Source organism: Lepisma saccharinum, chromosome 24 (genome assembly GCF_977018435.1).
Source record: "Lepisma saccharinum chromosome 24, izLepSacc3.1, whole genome shotgun sequence".
NCBI classification, from domain to species: Eukaryota; Metazoa; Arthropoda; class Insecta; order Zygentoma; family Lepismatidae; genus Lepisma; species Lepisma saccharinum.
The window spans coordinates 52,386,743-52,409,589 of record NC_139252.1 but is presented as its reverse complement, the minus strand read 5'-3'; the positions used below and the strand labels follow the sequence as shown (position 1 = coordinate 52,409,589).

The 22,847-nt window shown below is 35.3% G+C and overlaps 1 protein-coding gene across 3 annotated transcripts; it reads right to left on the bottom strand.

Annotated features, from left to right (window-relative positions):
* Positions 1 to 741: 741 nt before the first annotated feature.
* On the bottom strand, positions 742 to 4,217 carry LOC145978008 (uncharacterized). Of its 3 annotated transcripts, none has more exons than XM_083110385.1 (3): positions 3,720 to 4,217; positions 1,262 to 1,809; positions 742 to 1,183 (listed from the first exon to the last, which is right to left on the bottom strand). In XM_083110385.1, exons 1-3 carry the CDS (start codon positions 4,088 to 4,090, stop codon positions 933 to 935), a joined length of 1,170 nt encoding a protein of 389 aa, XP_082966511.1. In that variant the 5' UTR covers positions 4,091 to 4,217; the 3' UTR covers positions 742 to 932. The 3 variants fall into 3 exon arrangements, with proteins under 3 accessions (XP_082966511.1, XP_082966510.1, XP_082966509.1); XM_083110384.1 differs by having other exon boundaries at positions 742 to 1,359; positions 1,420 to 1,809; XM_083110383.1 differs by having other exon boundaries at positions 742 to 1,809.
* Positions 4,218 to 22,847: the final 18,630 nt, after the last annotated feature.

The window sequence follows — 22,847 nt, the reverse complement described above, 5'->3', positions numbered from 1 at the left end:
TAATTTGTCAAGAGGGATCTATCGTTGTTTACTCCTTTGTTTTTTCTTGCTCTCAATATACAAGCATGCTCTCATGTTTGGAAGATATTTCGCGATTTATATTAAGTATGACACATTTATTACATAATCTATGCGCAGAAAGAACTTTATGCTTCAGGAGACAAAAAGAAGCAAAAATACATTCCGCTTGACATGCATGCGGGTTTTGATGCGTTGTGCGGTTGGCAACACTGCGGATTTTCTCTGTGTGTGCGATGTAAGAAGCTCGGCGGTTGAAGCAAGACTGGCACGCAAGATTCTGAGCTCAGTTCTCGCGCGGATCGATACATAAAACCTGCTGCAAAGTTAGCTTGACGCGAGGCTTAGAGTTGTTCAATCATGGTTTGAAGAGCATGAAGACAAGGATTCGGATTCATGCATTCACTGGGCACCATAGTTGCCAGACCTCAATATAGAGCCCCTGTAGTTTATTTTGGAGAACAGGGTTTTTCAGATCTGTTACCCGCCTACAGAATTCCTGAAGGACCTGAAGCAAATTTTGTATGAACAAAAGTATAGAATTCCATTACTCATCATCCAGTGTTTACATGTCAATTCCAAGGTGAATCCAGCCGTTTTTAATGTCCATGGTAGTCCTGCACACTATTAGATGAAGAAGCCTAGCTTTTACAAGATGTTTGCATAATTTTTACAACCCCTATATCTATTGTATTAAAATAATTAAATTATTTTCTAAAGAGTTTATTTCATACAATCTGGAAAGTTACACTGATTGAATTTTTGAACATGTCATATCAATTCTTATGATTCGGCCAGTGGTTGAAATTTTGACTACAAATAAATGACTATATTACAGCATATTTAAATCGAACGTTAAAAATTCTTGAATGTTTGGGAAGTTATGCAACTGATGAGCCAAAGAAATGGGTTCTTCACTTATGCTTCTTCTTCTTTCCGTCTATCTCTTCATTCTTTCGTTTGGTTCCTGGCTCGGTGATAAAGCAGATGCAAGTTATCACCTTCTTCCTTTTGCCTCCTTTGGATCGATGATGATGCTTGTCCTTCCTGTGTTTGGACTCGTCGGACCTGCTTCTTGATCTGCCCTTTCGGTCATGGCGATGTTTGCTTCGCGATTTTCGACCTTTGGATCGATCCTTATCTCTCGACTTGTGGGTCGACTTGCCTTTGCATTTCACAGCGTTTCTCTCGCCAGATCTGGATCTGGATCGATCCTTATCTCTGGACTTGTGGGTCGACTTGCCTTTGCCTTTCTTAGCACGTCTCTCGCCAGATCTGGATCTGGATCTAGAGCTGGATATGGATGAAGACGAAGACCAGGATCTGGATGAAGACAAGGACCTGGATCTTGATCTGGAAGTTGATTCGGACCCAGAGCTAGAGAGGGATCTAGGACGCGACCTGGATCTTGATCTGGAAGTTGATTCGGACCCAGAGCTAGAGGGGGATTTAGAACGTGACCTGGATCTGCTGCTGCTGGATGAGGATATAGCTCTTCCTCTTTTGCGAGCTGGCTCTGTGGAGTGGCTCCTAGATCCCTTACGCTTCAAGCCTTTCCTGCATTTGCGCATGCGATGTTCCGACTTCCCCTTTCCGCTTGAACTGCTCTTGGACCTCTTCTTTGGTTTGCATGTGCACAACCTCGAAATCTTCGTTTCAGGCTTCCTCTTCAAGCCGGTCTTGACTTTTGAGGGTTTTCTTGCTTCGCTTTTCTTTTTGGGATGACTTTCTTTGGACGTCGATCTTTTAGGTGATCTTCCACGGGAACTGCTCTTTCCCTTGTGTTTACACCTGCAACAACCAGAGATTAGTTGGTTAGTTCCCGCTTTACCATTGCAATGTGCCTTGGTTGCAATGGGGCTGCTCAGGCAAAGTTAATTGTAGGTGGCAGCACGATAGTTCTGCTTCAGGCAGGCAACTGTTCCATTTGAATATATGGGGAAATGAGTGCTGGACGCGCTGATATTATATTAAATTGCACGTTTAATTTAATTTTAACGTGAGAAATTAAATTAGAACACGATAGATGCATATCCAGGGCTTTAAAACTAGAATGTTTAAAAATACTATTGTCAATAACAGATAATATGTCAGAACTAAAAAAAATAATTAAAATTTAAGTAGTATTTGTTTACGTCACTTAAAATTTTCGCATTGTTGTGATTTGGTGTGAGAAGAATAATTCCGTACGGTAGTACCTTTATTTTCATGAATATTAATAATTGACCCCTTTTGCGTGACATCACACTACTCGAAATTGCGAGTAAAATTGATGATCTGTTTAACAAACAAATTTGTGAAGAATATTTATTTAAAAGAATAAACATCTCTCTCGCGTCTCGTAATCTGTAAGGCTTTATTATTTATAGGAATTATAATTTTGAAAGACAGCCAAAAAAATTAATTAATTAAAATACGAGGAAAATAATACAACGAAAGCATATGTTTACAATAAATTATTGGAGATGCACGCACATGTTTTTCTTTAGACTTCAGTAGTTATCGAATAATATTAGGCACTTCCACAAATAAATTATAAACAATTCAAGCTTACACTTTAATATCTGAAGTAACTTTATAGGTCATATTGTGAGGATTGTTAAGTTACAAATTTCCGAAATCCAGTATATGTTGATCTTATCAATATCAGGTGTTAATCAATATTCTCTATTTTTTTACTCCCAAGTACACATTTACATATAGAGATAATTTTAGTAACACTCGGCTCTCGAGTATTCTTAATTACAGGTTAGGTTACATATATTCTTACTGCGAAATCTGTTTCTTATACATTTCAACCATTTTTTATCCTACATAAAATATTATTGTATGTTCTCGTGATATAAAATTCATGCTGGTGAATGATTAGTGACTGCTAAAGGCACGCTGGAATCATTCGAAATGATTTTTGTTTTACTAGTTTGGCATAGGATATGGATTTGCAAGCACTAAAAACTTGTCACGAAAAATGAAGAAACTACAAAATAAATAAAAAATGAACCAGAGACCATGAACTTATTAATTTTATGAGTTGTGCACGTTTACTGACTTGAATCCTTTGTATTCTATTATATTTTTCTTATTTTTTGGTTCGCTTTTCTAATCGCGACGACGATTATGAATGCTGGTATGAAGGTGCGGGAGTGGGATCCATGAGTATTACCGTGCAAATTGTCCATGGCCATTTTCATTAATTTTTCTTTTACATCCTGTGTGTTTTTAAGAGATGGATTTTTATGTATGCTGTTGCAGAAGTTGTCAACAGCTTGTTTTGAGTTTTCTCTTAACTCCTGAAGCTCTTATTGGGTCAAATAAAGTGCAGAAACATAGTGATGGACAATTTGCACGGTCTTACTCATGGATTCCACTGTACAATCACAAAACTACATATAATTCTTTACAGTGTACTGCGAGGACAGCCAAAGCAAGGAAAGTGGAGCAAAACAGGCATTTATAGGAACTATAAAATGCGTTATCAGACTCGACACTGCATGAAACGAATTTAAAACATTTAAAGCCTGCGTTTCAATACAAATGCAGAGGCAAAAAACCGGCACCCTACTTATTAGTGCCTGATAGGTCACGTGAACGAGCCGACCAATGAGCACAGTATATACCTTTCCTACCAGAAAACCCTATAGAAATGCGAAGTTCTTCACTTTTTAAAATGCTAACACGACTAACACGACGTTATTACTGACCTGCACTGTCTGTCGGATTTCGTATCTGGCTTGACTTTCTTCATATCTGGAATTGTGACTTTCTTCTGGACTGCCGGCTTCGGAGCAGGTTTGGATGATTGAAAAGGCCAAATGCAGCAGAGCTTTTGGCCCTCCAGATGTTTTGCCATCGTGTACCGATCGCCGATGATTTCCAAGGTTCCGTGTCGAACCCCTTCCTGCAGACTTAGCCGAATCGCCTTGAGCAGCGTCTCGTTGGATACATTCGTCTTGTACTCTGTGCGAATGTGTTCTGCCACTTCGACAGCTGTTGAACCATCGTGACGATCCAACTGCATGATGCTTCGGACTACCACATCTGATAACTGTTTAGGTAACTTGACGTCTGCCATTTCGAACGAACCTCGACAAGTGGCGATTTTGACTTCCTTTGAGGAATGGCCGAAAGGTTTTTTGGTGGTGAACACCGAAAGAATTCAAAGGTGATTCGAACGTGTGGCCGACATCAGGGAAATGTGGTTTCTGTGGAGACTTCGACAGCAACAATGGGTCAAGATGAGAACCTCACAGAGAACACTCTGAATGTATACTTGTATTGTTGGCATGCATTGTTGCACTAACATTGTTAGGAGGAAAAAAGCAGGATGTACAATCAAGGACGTGTTTAAAGAGGGTGTCCTAACACCCCCGAAAGACTTACCAAGCATTAAAACTAAACAATAATAAAAATATATGATTGTTTAGCATTTGTTGCATAATCAAGGGTTATTATTACTGAAAGGCAAGGATCAGATTGGGATGACAATGCTTTGAATGACAGTACCGAAAAAAATATGTGCACTACTAAATGGTAATAGTTTCATACATCGGAGACACAATTCTTCAATTTTACACAAGAAACCACTTACGGAAATGAGTTGCTCCAAGGTTACAACGTTCGTCGAGGTATTTTCTTTCATCGTGGAATATATTTGACCGGGAAGTCATGTATTTTTTAAGAGAAATATCTCACCGACGCACAATTGCCATTGCTTTCATTTGCTTGCCCTACGACATCCGGATGTTGCGTACGTTTCATGGCGTAAGCCCAAGTCAGTGTTTCAACCCCCCCTTTTTTTACTATGCTTGCCTAACGTAACCAAACCTAACATAACCTTAGCGGAAATGGTTCGTGGGGTTATCGGTCAGCTACCGTGCATAATGGTTTGTGGGGTTATCTGTGAATGGTTCGTGGGACTATCCGTGAATGGTTTGTGGGGCTATCCGTGAATGGTTTGTGGGGCTATCCGTGTATGGTTCGTGGGGCTATCCGTCAGCTACCCGAGCTATCCGTCAACTACCTGTGCATAATGTATAATTTCCACCGGTGACGAACACGATAGTAGGTATTTTTCGGTGAAGAAGATTGAAACACTGCATACCCACAACGTGAGTCAAGATGTGCCCGCCATATTGTGTGTTCCGGAAACGAAGAAAGGAATAAAAAAACAGTCATAATGTGAAAAATTGAGTTTGTTTTCGTATAAAAAGCATAATGGCACCTTGAACTATGTTCCGCAATACACAATTGGTAAGTACGAACAATGCGAAACGCAAAATATGCGATTTTAATGTGTCTCCGATCTATGAAACTGGTACCCTACTATTTATAATAATATGCGTAAAATATTAATTAGGAACTTTACTTTTCGTCAACTGGTTGTAACATCCTTTTTTGCTATCCAGTATATTATTCTTTATTATTTTTAATTATATTAATTCCCTTGCCAGAACAGTTGTCTTTATACTACTGTTGGTGATCTTCACTGTACACGTAAGGTAGATAATGGATACGTGCCGTTATAAACTTGCGTGCAAGGAAATAGACCCACCTAACACTTTTGACATAAAATGTTTTTCAGAAAAAAATAATAAGAAAATAAGACAATAAAAGAAGTATGAAGTATGTTGTTTGAAAGATAATTTAATAAAACTTAAGGTGAACCTAAATTTATTAACATTGTAATTGTATCAATATACCGTTACATGGGTGAATGAGTTTTTGTGAGGTGGGTCTTTGTCTTTGCACGCAAGTGTATATCTATTCTTATATCGTCTTTTTACTGCTCATGTAATAATAATATAATATTATTACTAAGATTAGACCTATAAATTATGCTGACGTATTAATTTAAACATTTATATCGTGAATTGTGTAGTTCGGTGAAGTTATTGTGAAATCTGCATTACATGGTATACAGGGTGGCTCAATAAGTCACTTAACACCCTCAGTACAAGGCCACTGCGGCATGGAATTTGAAATTGGCGATGAGCAATCGTTATCTGGCCAAGGGGGAACCACATTGAAGCCACCCACACGGTCGGCGGCCATCTTGATGACCGCCATCTTGAATTCAACTTCAGAATTTTAAATGGGAAGAGTGTCGTGGGACATATCAAAATGGGCTAGAATTTCACGAGAAATGCAATGGTGAAGGTTTTTTCGACGCATCTTTAACCAGTAAAAAGTTATGACTGAATTCTTGTACCAATTAGCTCATTTTCGAGGTGTTAGAAAAATGCCTTAAAATTTGTTTAGCGCTTCGGTAATGCATCGAGATCAAAGTGACGTCTATGGAGAGACGTTCGCATGCCATTGCACATTATTTTAATCGGATACATCCATGAAGAGCTGTGCATTATGAATGATTGTCGCGAACAATTTACAGTGTGACGCTTCCATTGAATTAAAAGTTCTTCACAGTGACTAGGCTAATGTTAATGTTCATAAGGAAGTTTATAAACAGAATATGTGACCCTTGTCATCTGATAACTAACTTTGGACAAAAACTGGTTCATAACGTTCCCATAAGTGTTCTGGTGTTCTTCCCTATTGAAAAAACTCTGTAAAAAGTACCTTCTTCCATAAGCAAGGATGAAAAAAACTGTTTATTTAACAAATCCAAGTAGTCCTAAGCATTTAAGGTTCCGTCGATGAAAAATTGACTAACCAATCGTGTTCCACACAGCACGCCACACCATTAACTTACCAACACTAACCATTCAGCTTTGATCTGTCTAAATGGGTTATCAGATAAAAATCATCGAATATTCTGTTTATGAACTTCCTTATGAACATAAACATTAGCCTTGTCACTGTGAAGGACTTTTAATTCAATGGAAGCGTCACACTGTAAATTGTTCGCGACAACCATTCATAATGCACAGCTCTTCATGGATGTATCCGATTAAAATCGTGTGCAATGGCATGCGAACTTCTCTCCCTAGACGTCACTTTGATCTCGATGCATTACCGATGCGCTAAACAAATTTTAAGGCATTTTTCTAACACCTCGAAAATGAGCTAATTGGTACAAGAATTCAGTCATAACTTTTTACTGGTGAAAGATACGTCGAAAAAACCTTCACCATTGCATTTCTCGTGAAATTCTAGCCCATTTTGATATGTCGCACGACCCCCTTCCCATTTAAAATTCTGAAGTTGAATTCAAGATGGCGGACATCAAGATGGCCGCCGACCGTGTGGGTGGCGTCAATGTGGTTCCCCCTTGGCCAGACAATGATTGGTCATCGCCATTTTCACATTCCATGCCGCAGTGGCCTTGTACTGAGGGTGTTAAGTGACTTATTGAGCCACCCTGTACATTGAAAGATGTTTTATAAGGTTCAGCAACTCTCATTGTTTTTACAGTAAGCAGACATTATCTAGGAACTAATATTCGGCATTAACTCAAACACACGTCAGAACGAAACTCAATTTCAGTCAACACTGAGCAAGAACGTCTGTAATAGAACTTTCAGTTGCTGCTCTGATATTTGCTTTTAAGATGGTCCATATTTTAATTTTCTTCCATTGCAAAGCTAGAACCAGCCGTTCAAGAAATACGATGCATATAAAATACCTAACAATTGAAGAAATAGACAATCCGGAATTCACAGCACATGATACCGGACTGAAGACAGACAAGACGTTTTGTTTTCGTTTCAAATTTCTCTTACCGCGACAAAGATTTGAACATTTTCCTTGTCAAGCTTGTTTAAGCTTATGGATCAACTTTAGTTACGTTTATCTCGAGAACCAGTCGACAGAGAAATTTCAAGAGAGAATTCAAATTTTACCTGAGCACTGGGAAAGGATGTTTCTAGAGAACCACTTTATGATATTTTGATTTACTGCACCAACGTTCTCAAAATTAATTAATTAGTTAATTTTACTCTTGAAATATCCTGTTTTTCACTTCTCTTGAATCACAGGGCAACCACAGATTAATGGGCAACCCTGTAATGTCTCGAAAAGAAAAAAAACGACCAGATCCTTCGATATTCTAGAAGGCATACTCGTGTACACTCCTGTTTATATAAAGTGGCACATTCTTTAACTGCTCAACTCTATAAAGTGTGCCATTTTATGTGAACAGGAACGTACCTTTGTAAATATGCTATCAGCCCTTGAAATGTAAATTGTTACGTGGTGTGTACGAGGATGAGAATAGCTGGGAGGGGGGAGGTGCTCCTAAAGTTCAACATGGTGACAAGAAGTTGGGTGGCGGATACTTTGAGTAAATTGTCCTAGCTGGACACGGAGAGATCACTTCTCACCCTCACTTAGAGCACTGTACGTAGTGGTGTGCCCAAGGGAGAGGGGGTTTGATAAGGGTCATACCCCCCCCCCCACTCTGTCCCAGTATTGCTAAAAAATGTAACTCAGTGGCGGCGCCATGATTAATCATCTGGGGGTGCGGAATAAAATTTAGGGGGTGCGATGTTGAAAATAAACAAAACATAAAATATGCATGCAAGTAGTGTAATTGGTACTATTATAAACCCGATAAAGTATGAGGTGTTTTGACTGAATAGAAATACTTAAAACTAAGGCAAAATATCTATAAAATGTTATTGTTACTGTGTAAAACCTACGATTTTTGTAAAAAAAAGCTTCCGAGAAAGTATGACCCTCTCAAATTGATGTGGCTAAACCTAAATTTGCTAAAATTGCTGTTTATAAATTTGTTAAAAATATGGCTTTTCTCGATATTGTTTTAACTATACTTAAAACTAAGGCAAGATGCTTTTAAGAGTTTTTTGATTATACAGTAGTACACTGTAATATAATGTTAAATAATTATTCAAAATATTTTTATATTATTATGTTAATATGTTGACTTGTAACATTCTAAATATTTTAATTCAAGACTAGGTACAACTTGTTTATCTAATACTAAGACAATGCAATATGCAGAGGTTTTTCTAGAATTGCTCTGTGACTCTCTCATTTCTTACATCATAAACATATGATTTTTCACCTATAAGAATAACACTACATATGGTGTCGGCAGGAAGTGTTTCATGGAATTCACAGATAATTTTAATGTTTGTCCTGTCATTAACCACAACTTGTTTTCTTTTTGAGGTGTTGATGACAAACATGGGTCCCTGTGCTTTGAATTGATCTGGTGAGTAATGCATGTCAGTATTCCCAATTGTGACCCTTTTGAATGCTGTAAATGCCTCATATAATTTGAGGAAATCATCCTTGGACATGTTTAAATTATAATTTTCTCTAGGAAACACCTCATTTCTGCCATTTTTAAGATATATGTTCTTGATGTTGCAGCTATCAAATTTACTTGAATTTTTTTCTTGATTATTGTATCTTCCAGTCTGAAACAGTACCACCACAAAATCTGGCATGTCATATTGTATACTGGAGAATGAGTTTGTAGCATCAAATTCATAATAGCTACCAGTGGCAGGCTTCTGCACACATTGATATGTATAAAATTGTAAAGGTATCTGTGGATTTTTTAGTATATCTGCTTTGTATTTAAGAGCATAACTGGCCTCATATTCAACTACTGGAATTCTTAGCTCCATAGTCTGAATAAGGCATTTGCCTTCATCAGGTAGGGTATTAGGCAGAGCTGCACCAGTAGAATTTAATGTACTGTACCTCATCAAAGTATTATTATCATTGGCAGCTCTTCTAAATGTAATTCTTAAACCACCCTTCCACATAATTTCTTTATAATCTGAGAAGAATCCTGGCAATAGGCGCATAGGGAACAATACTGTGTGACTCTTAGATATTATTTTATCACCAGCTTCAAATCCACCTATTTTGTAGTATGGGGCCTCAGTTTTGGATAATTTTAGTGTGGCTAAAGCTGTAGAGGTAATACCAGGGTAATCTACTCTGTTTATAACAACACCATGTTTTCTGATCTCAATTTCAGAGAACAGATGTGGCACAAAATTGTCTACCAGTCTTATATTTGAGTTAGCTGGATAATCTGTACCATCGAGCTTTACAACATCAAATTTGATGTATAGATCTGCTCTGTGGGGGTGTATAAAGCCATCTCCTACATCAAGGTCTATCTCAATCTCTGTGTTGGGTTGATTTAAATTTGCAAAGGTCCTCCGGTTTGGAGGGAATGATTGTAACTCATAACTCTCAATATTTTCCATTTTATTTATTTATTTATTTATTTATTTTTTGTATGTATTTTTATTTAAATATTAATCTCTATGATAGCAGTTGTTGTGGCTCCAGCAAAATCAACTAATTCTTCTTTTTCATTAGTGACCATTAACTCAATATAATCTATTCTATTATGGCACACAGGAAAATATAATGTTGGTGATGGAGTGTAGATGATCGGTTCCATAAATTCAGAGTTAGGTTTGAATGTTGCAATAATGCCAGTTTGTTTGTGAGTGCCTATGCCATTTGATTTGGTGATCATACCCTCGGCCACATTACAGTGAATATTCAAAGTTTCTATGGCTAAGAATTTAGGTATATTAATAGCAGTGTGTTTAATGGCTGGTTCAAGTTTTGTGTTGTTCTCGAATCCTAATAGCTCTCCTATAGTACCCAGATCTACTGTTTCTGTAGCAGACACAATCTCTACTCTGTGAGTAACAGAATTTTGAGTTAACAATATACCTCTAGGTAACTGAGCATTTAGAGTAGACAAATTATATTGCCCTGGAGTAATGACAATTTTTTGATCACCAACTGCAATTGTATTGTTGTGGTGTGTAATATTAGGGATCAAGTACATGCCATAGAATGCTCTAAGAGCTATTGTTTTGGGATAAACTATATCATCATGTAATTTGAGTTTCAATATTGAATTTTGGCTGGTGAAATGGAATACTCCCATGATGTTTTAGATACCACAAAGCTTTTTGAAAATTTTCAATTGATGGTTTATTTATTTGAGACAGATATCTAAGAATAGATAAACATAGATGTCCACAATTAATATCTTTGAAATTTTGAATACGGGTATTATTATAATAAAGATTAGTTGATTTTAGATATTTTACTAAATTCTCAGGTGGAACACCTCCAAATGAATCAAACACAAATGCCTCATTGTTTAAATATTTAAGATAACAAATCCAGTGAGTGCCCTGATTTTCGTACTTATCCAAATTAACTATGCCACACTCTTTTTTGAGTGGTTGTTCTGGTAAAGAATCAGACATGTATACTCCTCTAAAATTTTTGATGCCTAGTGGTTTTATTAAAGCTTCAATATCTTGGTTGGTAAGCGGCTCTTGTTTTTTTTTAACTTATTCATAACTTTCTTAACACCTTTGCCTCGTTTTTCAATGGCCAGATTATGGCGCTTTTGTTCATCTAATTCTGCCTTATTCTTCTTGGCATCTATTACTGTTTTTGCTATAGCAGCTGATCCCCCAGCCAAGCTCCCCACGGCCCCCAATGCTGCTAAAATAGCTGGGATACTAAATATAAATCCACCTATCCTATATGTGATTTTTTTCTAGATTGCTGTAATTTTTTTAATTGTGGGGTACTAAGTAATAATTTCATACCATGTCCCTTGGCAAGACAAGAACTTTTCTTCTTGCGCTGCTTTTTGGTTAGAAGACTATCAATAGTTTTAAGAGATTTAAGACCTGCATAAGGTATTTGATACATAACACCCTTGGCCTTCATTTTTTTGGTTTATTATATACATATTTTGGGATTAACTAGTTCAATTAAATTGTAGCTAATTTAGTTAATTTATTACAACCCCCACCCCAATTTTTGTTTGGTGTTCATAGCTATCGCGGTCCCCAATGCTGCTATTCTCTCACCTAAAGAAGCATCTTTGCTTACAAATCTACCAAATGCAGCCTCTTCTAATTTTTTGTCTGCCACATGTCGCTTGTCAAGATCGGTATGTGTGTTGTATGCTATGTCATGGTCTCTGCAAGCAGCATCTAGAGGATTAACACCAGGGTCACCTCTGTTTAATCTATGGTCTAGTTTGGTACCGGGATCACAATACTGATAGCCTGGTATATGTAGCTCAAATGGCAACTTGTTTATGATGTCATTAACTAGCCCCCGACCCTCAGAGATATTCCAAAATTTAGGTGGTAGAGTATTAATAATTTTTATAAGATATCCAATGCCCTTAGTGTCATTCACTATAAAATTAGACAATTTGGTGCTTATCATGTCCATAATTCCAACCTTTTCATTGTAAAAATTGTGGTTGCCAGCATTTTCTTCCCCAGCTATCACCAGCAACCTATCTACAAGTTTCCTGACATCGTCAACCCAGACAAATTCTTTAGGCAACGTGTTGTACTGTTTGATCCCACTACCTGTCTTGATCTGTGACCATATAGGCTTGATTAAGTTGTTGTATTTGCTCCACTGCTAGACTTGACTCTTTTTTGTGTGGGATCATTGTTCTGGTATAGAGCATCTGATTTTATTAATATTTCTTTGTAGTGCTCATAATCTTGATCTGTATAGCTGCCAGGTCTCTTACGAGTCATCAATTCCCATAATCCAGGTGTTCCAGGATACTTAACAAAACCACCTCTTTCTCCAAGATGAGATTCTGAATATACTATCAAATCATCTCCCATAAATGTTACTCTAAAATTGCCAATTCTATGTATGATGCTACCATCAACCTCTGTGTCGGCATATAAACCAAAAACCTCATCTTTGTTGTCTTTAGGTGTACTTAAATATTTTTGAGCAAGAAGACCCAATTCAATAGGATCCTGACTAGCTTCAATTCTTCGAGGAGCAACAGGACTAGGTGTATGAATACTAGAAAGTGGGGTGATTGGATAATCTAATATGTTCCTAGCAGCTACAGGTACAAGCTCTGTGATTAAATTTTGATTTTGCTCTGTAACAGTTTTGATATTTTTACCTAATTCACTAATAGCATCAATAATAGGTTGTTCTGTGCGCTTGTGTTGTTCATAGATACCTCGGTTTTCTACTTTCCATCCCTTAAATCTTTTTACAAGATAGTCTCTTAATTTAAGATCATCAATAATTGGTCTTTTCATGGTTATTTATATATGTTTCAATGTCTAGAAAATTGTTAATTTTATTTCTATATTTACCACTATTCGGTTTTCTTGTCATATCAATTGTGACAAACCCATAACTGTCCTGGTTCCAGCACCTACTGCAAAACTTAGAAAAATTATTGTAGCTCAAGTCACCACCTACATATTCATCATGTATGTGTTTGAGGTTAGTATGGTCTTGATGAAACACACATATAAAATTGCTGTTGTCTCTTATCAGCTGTTTTGGTATTTTAGAAAAAGTTTGTGCCAGGTAGAAGCAATCTATGTTTTTGTGTCGGCCCTGTGTAAAAAAATTTCTAACCTTATTTTGATTATCTAGTATAATGTCATCAAATACAACAACAGAGTTATCGAGACATTCATGAAGTGGTTTAACATCTGATTCAAAAGTGGCTATATCCAAACCATCATATATCTTCATCAACTGCTGGTATTTTAATTGTTCTAAACTCTTAGAGAAGACATACAAGTGCCTGTTTTCCCAGTCTAGCCAATTGGGTGCCAATAAAAAATTATCAATCATTAGTGTAGTTTTACCACAAGCCGATGGTCCAACAATAAGACATCTAATATTATCAGGCAGCAGCTTTCCATTTCTCTTATTCTGCTGTTCAGGATCTGGTAGTCTTTTTATAACATCCCAGGTGTTCATAGTATCACTTTGTTTGCCTCGATCCAACTGTGTTCTGGGTGACCTAGCCATTTGACCAGTATTTTGTTGCCTTTTTTGCGAATGACTTTTTCTATAAGATATGTATCCGGCTGTTTAGTTTTGTTAAGTTCTTCTTCATAAAACCTGCATTTGAGAATTTCACCTCGGTGATCTTTTATTATATATGTATTACGAGCCCCAGGTTTAACTTGAACCACTGTAAATAATTCAGTACTCCAGTTTCTTGTAAAACCTCTTTTGAATAAGTGCTTATATTTGCTAATTCTTACTTGATCACCAACTTTGTATTTAGCTTTTTTTGTTGTTGGTTGGTATTTAGGATAGTAAACAGTGCTGATCAATTTCTGCTCATCAGATGAAGTTACCTCAGAGGGCCTCATGTTGATTGTAGTGTGAACTGAATTATTATATTTATCTAAAAGTTCTGGTAGGATAGTAAGCCATTTATAATTACCTTGAAGAGTAAATTGTTTATACATATGATTTTTTAGAGTTCTGTTGAATCTTTCTACAATAGAGGCCTTGAGATCACTGTAACTCGAGTAATGTTTTATTGAATGGTTTTTAATAAATTGTTGGAACACCAAATTATAGAATTCTTTGCCATTATCTGTTTGTAGATAGCGAGGTGATCTTCCACTCTGATTAATAATTGTCCTAAAAGCTTCTGTAACACATTTTCCAGTCTTAGATTTGAGCGGCAATGCCCAGGCAAATTTTGAAAATGTATCTATGACAGTAAGTATATACTTGTATTCTTTGTTGACCTTGTCTAAATTTTTCAACTGTCCCGCCTTTAGGCGAGGGGCTATTTCCACCAAGTCAGATTGCCATAAATCATTTATGCCTTTTGTAACTACTGGTAGTCGCTTATAGTTATGTCTGGCTGGTTTGTGTAATTCATCAACAATAATTTGTCTAGACATAGTATGTAAACAAGAATATTGCAACTATAGTGTGTTCAGCAGCTGATACTACAGGATTTTCTAAATATAATTTGTCTCCTATTTGTATTTTACATTCCAGAGATCCATCATCTTCGGCATAAGATGTTTCTAATGTATTGGGATCTGTAGAATCTTCTAACTCTATATTGGTGATTTTTTGTTTGTTGTCAGCATTAGTTAATGATAAGGTAGGGTAGTGGTGTGCCTGTGGTTGTAACCAATATTTAATTTTGATTGGTCTAAGTGTGCCTCCAACAAAAAACTGGTAATAAAATTGTGCAGGGGATAGTTTATACAGTTTACCACCTGGTGCAAATGGTGAATCATATTCTTTGTTGGGGATACTGTTTAATTCAAGAATTACTGTATGCTTAGGATTCTCGATTATGCCAGTTATTTCTTTTTCTGCTGTAAGTAATCTACTTGTTACAGATTCAAGGTGCTCATTGATAGTCCTAACAATCTCATCGTAGCCTGGCTTGATTTTTATGTCAACAGCAAGTTTTTTGTACTGTTGCACAATCTCTTGTAGCTGCGTGGCAAAAACAGACAGAGCATTTGCTTGGTTGGATTCGATGGTCCCTAGTTGTTGCTTGATGTTTGCTACAATTTGTTGTAAATTTTCAACAACTGCCAATTTAGAATTTTGAGTAGTAAGATCATGGACTTGTCTTCTGATATCTTCAAACAAAGCATAAAGTTCATTAATATGTTGATTAGTTGGAAGAGTGGCCACTGTCTGAGTAAGCTGTTTGATCTCTGTCTGGATATTCTTGATATCTTCTGATTTCAGTATGCGATTTACTGCTCTCTTAATATTTTTAAGTTCCTATGATGTAGGCAGATTTGCTACAGTATTCTGCAAAGATTAAAGTGCTAATTTCACACTATTTAATTCACTAGCGTCAACCACACTACGCATAGCATCTTGGAGCAGGGTTATGTCTGCCTGAGTAGGTGTCGATTGTTGTAAAATTTCAAGTTTTGTTTGGATATCATCGATCAAGTGATGAAAATGAGATAGCTCAGATTCGGTGTTGAGGTTTTCAAGTTTAGTGATCTGTTGCTGGACACTAACAAGAGTGTCTACAATACCAGGCAAGCGGGATTCTAGAGTTTCTTGTACATTTGTCAGATCACTTTGTACTGCTGCTATGGTACCCTCAAGGTGAGTTATGGTACTCTGAATTTTTCCAAAATCTTCATATGTTTCAAGTTGCAGTTTGATGTTAGCTACACTGCGAGTTATAGCACTCAAAGCATCAGAAGATGGTAAGTTGTTCATAAAATTCTCAAGTGTCTCAATTTTTTCTTTAACCTCGGCTATGGCATTGTTCAAGGGGTCCAGATTAGGTATTTGTAGTGATTGAATTTGTTCTTTTAGAGTGGAAATTACTAGATCAAAATCTTCTTGTGATTTTATGCTTTTGACAATTGTTTGGAGCTGTGTTTGGACACTACTAATTTGCTCTTCTAGTTGTTGTTTCAATTGTTCAGAGTTGGTATTCTGAGTTTTTAATTTGGCTTGAAGAGCTGCTACAGCTTCCTCTAAATTTTGAAAATTATCCAATGTTGCCAAATCAGTATATTTTTGAAGCAATAATTTAAGTTCTGAATCAATTTTAAGAAGAGGGTCCATGCATTGTGATTGTAAATTTGTAATTTCTAGTTGAAGACTGGCATTAAGTGTGGTTTGTAAAACTTGTAAATCACTTCTTAATTTTTTCACTCTGACATCAAGCATCAGAATCTCATCAGTGTGATCTTCATGTCTTGTATGGCCAAATATATCATTAGCCATTTTTATTTTTATTTTGTTTTAGGGGTTATTTATTATAGAATATCTAATTCTTAATTCTATAAAAAAAGGTATAAGTTTGTCATAATATCCCGGGACCTCAATATATAAACAATCACCGGCAGAAACAGTATATACAGTACCAGAAATCATGTTTGAGTGCTTAATTCTATAAATATTTCTCCCTACTGAAATTTTGACATCACCCTCGGGAGTTGTAATAAATTGTAATTGACCACCTACAGGTAATTGGTAGTGGTTTAAATTATTGTTAAATATGTATAATGTTTTACCTGTTTTATCATCAACATCTGTAAGTATGCTATTGAGATGAATAATTAAGAAACCACTTAGTTTAGATATTATATCAGGAGAGGGTGCTGGTGTCGGCAAGTCCATAATAGCTTTTTTTTTAATCCAATTAAATTCATCGGCATGTTTTATTTATTTCAAATCATGCTCTGTAATTGGGCATTGATTGCCACTTATCAAGTCACAATGCCCCCACGGTAGAGTATGTATTCCACATGATAAAATGCATCTCTTATCGTCATGTGGGTCTAGAGCTACTTTTCTTACAATATTGCTAGTTAACAAGTGATCCACACTCTGAATTCTATTTTCTGATGTTTTAATTAACCTCTGTGACATGAGACAATTTTTGTAATCTTCAAATTCAAGCTCTTTATCTACAGTATCTCTACCAATGCCCTTAGCTTTTTTGGCAACAGCACCACTACATGTTTTAAAACTATACATTTTAGCTCTTAACCCAGCAAATCCTACAATAACATCGCCAAGTGTCTCATCTTTTAACTTGCCAGGCACCTTTTTGTTGTGAGGTTGAATATTCAGATGGCCTGGCAATTCACTAGTATCAAAATATTTAATTAATTCAGGATGTGATATATCTTTATAAACATCTTCTGTTTGAATATTAAGAATAAAACTATCTGTGTCCATATACATTAATTTTATACTATTACCATAAAAAGGTTTCAACACATCATAATAAAGTTTTAACATATGTAATTTTGCTAATTCTAATATCACCGCCCCTACATAAATAGGTTTATTAAACTTAATTTTTGTTTTTTTCATATTAAAAAGTGCCATATTCTCATCATAAATTCTTCTATAATTAAAATTCGGCTTTGCCACTAATTGTTTGCTCCGGCTGGGGTCGGTAACTAATTTAACATTACTATGCTTTCTAACATTTTCTATAGTTTTGCCATATACTGAATTTACCATTAATTTAAACAAAGTTTTATCAAATTGGCTTACTGCAGCTGTTCGAAGCTCGGTGTTCGTATCAATATATGATTTCAACCATCTTGAGTGCCTGAACCTCAAAACTTTGCCAACCTTAGTTACTTTAACACCGTGACGCATCAAAAACTGAAGGTTTTTGTAATATATTACATAATTCTGTTTTGATTCCAAAGTCATCATTAGCTTTTTTTGTTTAGAATTAGGTGAACACTTAAATTCAGAAATTGGGGGCAAATCAGAAAACTTATTGTGTAAATCTTCAGGAATTATCAGATCAACCTCTAAGAATAGACCATAGTGACTGTCATCAAAATCCTGAAGATCTCCAATACTAAAATTTTCAACCCACTCAAGCCCTGAATATGGCAATTTACCCATCATAGCATACCCATACAAATTATTTGCATCCACATAAAATATATAATTTGATGGCAATTCTGGATCATAATTAGAAATATATTTATTATTAGCTCTGGCATATATCTGAGAACATTGCACCATGCCCCCTCTTATGCACTGTTCCATAAACAAGTACATATCTTGATCTTGGATTAAATTCAACTCCATTTTAGTATTCAAAAACATTGCAGACCATGCTAGCCCTGGAGCACTATAGAAATAAATTGGATCTAGCTTATAATTTTCTATTGAAGATTTTCTAAATGCCTGAAGTATATCGGCTAAAAGAGTTACATCAAGTTTTAAATATGCCTTGTGATAATCACCAAATGTCTGGCATTTTAAGTTGGTCCACATCAACTGAGCATGGTGATAATCTTCATCAGTGATTTTGGATGCCCTGAGTTTACTATAGAATGCTTTTTGTGGTGGCAGAGAACACTCATTAAATTTAGAAAAATCAGTAACATAGTCATATGGGTATACCCCTTTTCGCCTAATTAATTTCAAGTCCTGATTTGGAAACATATCACAAGTAATTTTAAATTGATTATCAGATAATTGACTGGCCAGAGTAGCCAAGCTAGCCGACAAAATTCTGTATGAATCAAGAAATCTTAAGTGAATAGGAACACCATTAACTTTAATTATCTTGCTAATAGCTATATATTTCTCATCATTTTCTGCTAAAATATTTAAATTCTGCTTCTCAAACCCCTCGTACCTGATCAGATGATGAAAATCATAATTAGATGCACCATGGCAAAATATCGGGACAAATTTTGGTCTCTGGATCTTAATATTACAGTTATTACACAGTGCCATTAAGAATTTACCACTTGTATGGGAATGGTGTTTCACCTTGATATTTGTATCTGAAAATTCACAATCACATACCAGACATTTTTTTGCATTTTTAAAATTTTCAATTTGTTCTTCTGTTAAAGGCATCATAGGCCTTGATTTTAATAAAATATTAGATGCTATGTCATGGCACTCATTTTCTATTGTATGTGCAAATTCTTTGGTTCACTAGCTACACCATCCCGTTTAATTATATAACAAAAACTAGAAGGTTCATGTAACTGGTATGATGTAATTGAAGATTCATCAGGATCTGGATTGCAGAATGTAAGGGGTTTGAGGTTTGATTCAAAATCATAAACTATATATGCTGGGTGTTCCAACAAAGCTTCAAATTTTTTAAATTTGGCATTTTCACTTGGCATAGGCATCACCATATGAACAGGTTTATGGTTGCCACAGTATTTTAAATGTTCAATTAATTTGCTTTTAGCAATTTCTGCATTTTTTTCACGAATCCCATTTATTATTTTTCTACCATCAAATACAGTTAAACATCTTCGGCACAACTTGTATATTGTATTAGATTTATTTATTTGTTTTCTTACCAAAGCTTCAAGATTATGTATCAAAGTATAATGGTATGTGCCATCTCCTTCAATTAAAAGCAAATCAATTGGAACAGCAAAATCATCATCAACTGTACTAATTCTGAGAGGTTCTATTAAGCAATTCCCAGCACCAGTAGAACAAATAAATACATTAATAGATAATGGTTTACCATTGATATCTCTGGCCTTTCTTTCAAATTTATCAATATTCTGAACATACATTGGATATTCTAAGCCCTCCATTGCATCATCAAAATCGTGTTCATATTTTTTATAATAAGTTATTCTCTCAGGATGATTTAAAACTGGATACAAAGCAGCTAAAATACACCACAAAAAGCATTTCTGATCATTATTTTCTATGTTAATCACGGCTCTTTTGTTTTTAATATTAGCAGGTAATGGCACATATGTCGAACCTTGTAGTGGGTTAAATTTAGAAATATTAATATATAACTTGTGTGCACTTCCACATAAACTCCATCCGGATTCTTTTGCCGCAAATTCAGAGTGTTTAATAATTAATTGCTCTATCAAACTACTTATTATTTCGTCTAAATTTGCATTTGAATATATAACTACAGTTTCTGTTATGTGGGGGTGTGTAAATTTTGTTCCATTCGCTTTCTTATATTGTGTAAATAATTTGAAAGATAATTTATAAGAGCTATTTTGCTTATCTAGAATATCTTGCACATCAGAATTGATATTATTCAAAAAATTCTTAATATCACATTTTGGGTCTGATATAAAACGGTAATCACTTAGTTGACCATTAAAACTACTATAGATGGGTGCATAGCGAAGCTGCTTTGCTGGCTTATAATTAATAGGGGTTTCAAGTTTTCTTTTTAGACCAGATGAAGATGCAGATGGTTGTGATAAAGTAGAAAACTGTGCAGAACAATTATTTTTATGTTTATATAAGAAATATTCCAGACTATATTTTCTATGACATTTTGGGCATATTTTTGTGGGAGTTCTATATTTGCCTGGATTACAATTTCTTTGATGCTTAGCCTAATTAGGGCTAGAAATATTCTTATTGCATTGTTTACAATATTTTTGATTTGGCATTTTTGTTATTAGTTATAAAATTTCTTGGGGTTTAAATTAAAACTCTATATTTAATATAAAATATGAATTGGGTTCAGCAGTATACTTTGTATAATTATTGTATATATTTAATATATTAATATTATTAATTTTTATCCTAGGTTTATTATATCAGATTTCTTGGGTTTCAAATCAAAATTTTATACTTAAAAAAACTATGACAAATTGTAATGCCAATGGCTTACATGCACGAAGGTGGAATAAGTATTGATCGACAGTAACACTGGCATGCAGATTTACTGACCTTCCTCAATTGCGTGTTAGTACAGGCACGTCGGTGGCAGTGACCCAGTAGCGTGTGCTATGTATTGATCTTGTAAAACACACGGAAACAGATTCCAACAGCTGCAGGCCAAAACTCTAAATATAAACTAATTACAGCTGAATGTAGCAAATATCAGACTTTTTTATACAAAATATAAGATGCTTGTTCAGTATACTAGAAATATGTTTAATATAAATAATAAGAAAATCACTATATAAAACCAAACAGAGCTATAATATGAGGAGCACTAGAACAACACTTCTGTACACTTCAACTATTCTCACAATATTAACTGTACTTTAATGCAAGAACTCTTTAAATAGCCTAAGCGCAAATCGCATCTGAAACAGTAAGCCAATCAGAAGACACCACATCATCGCATGATGTCATAACCAGCCAATCAGAAAACAACACACGTCTAATAATTTGTTGCATAATATTGAATAATAATTTGTTTGCACAACATGATGCAATAGAAGTAGACCAGAAGTAGACGTGTGTGTGTATGTGTGGGTAAATATATGTAGGTGTGGGTGTGTGTGGGTGTGTGTGTGTGTGGGTGTAGCTCATAAGAGCATCTTGGATTAGTTTTAAGTGTAGTTAAAACAATATCGAGAAAAGCCATATTTTTAACAAATTTATAAACAGCAATTTTAGCAAATTTAGGTTTAGCCACATCAATTTGAGAGGGTCATACTTTCTCGGAAGCTTTTTTTTACAAAAATCGTAGGTTTTACACAGTAACAATAAAAAATCGTAGGTTTTACACAGTAACAATAAAATTTTATAGATATTTTGCCTTAGTTTTAAGTATTTCTATTCAGTCAAAACACCTCATACTTTATCGGGTTTATAATAGTACCAATTACACTACTCATGCATGTTTTAGCAGAGGCGCAACCACGAATTTTTGCCTGAGGGGGGCAATAATAATAATAATAATAATAATGTCATCATTATTATTATTATTAGTAGTAGTAGTAGTACTAACAAAACGTTATTATCCTCGTAAATCACGCAAAAAGGGGAGAAGCCAGTGCTATGTGTTGGACAAACGATTTGAAATTTTTTTCACACGTTCAATTTCACATTAGCTAATAATTGAAAACAAGCACACAAACTGTATTTTTGAAAGACAGAAAAGAAGAAGTTTCTAATGATTGATTGAAAGAAGAAGAAGTCTTTCAGAATCGTAAAAATCCTAAAGTAGAAGCCTATGAAATGTGAGAAGAAGCAGCATAATCTATAGAATCATTACAACGTAGAAAGAAAAATAAACTTATTAAAAATTAAAGGAAAATGTATAATAAAGAGAATACTATTCAGCATATGAATTGTATAAATGTTTTTCCATAATATATTTTCGGTTTAGATCTTCCGTAGTGGGTAAACCTTGTGTTTTCTTTCAAGTATAAACGTTATTACTCAATCCTAATAGTCCTAGATATCTCTTGTTTCTACCCTGAGCTAAGCTGGCTCATGCCAAATAGAACGTGGCAATACACATATATAACATATTATTTAAATGCATTACATAATCAATTCATCCGCCTCGTAACAAACCAATAGCAAAAATGATATGAATCTCTTAAATGTGCGCGCTTCTTTTCATCCAAACAATTCAATTGTCCATGCACTTAAGACCAAACTGCTTAGCAATAACAGTGTGAAGTACATAGTCTCACTTCTCTCTCTGGTCATTTACAATGAGGTGTCCTTGGCCGTCTGGAAGAAAAAAAAAATACAGAAACAGTTGAACACTAATTCCATCTTGAGTATCATTTTGTCACGCTACTCTTAAATTCTGCTAGCCTTGCTTTTTTTTTTTTACTTCAATTTTTGCCCCCCTTGTCCCCATATAATTGATTTCGGACCAAGTTTGGGACCACGCTTCA

What these genes read in the sequence shown, in the direction of transcription:
- LOC145978008 (XM_083110383.1), bottom strand. Translation starts at nt 4,090, where the DNA reads ATGGCAGACGTCAAGTTACCTAAACAGTTATCAGATGTGGTAGTCCGA. An exon ending in AAATCCGACAGACAGTGCAG is followed by an intron (nt 1,810 to 3,719) that starts GTCAGTAATAAC and finishes TGGTTGTTGCAG; the next exon opens with GTGTAAACACAAGGGAAAGA.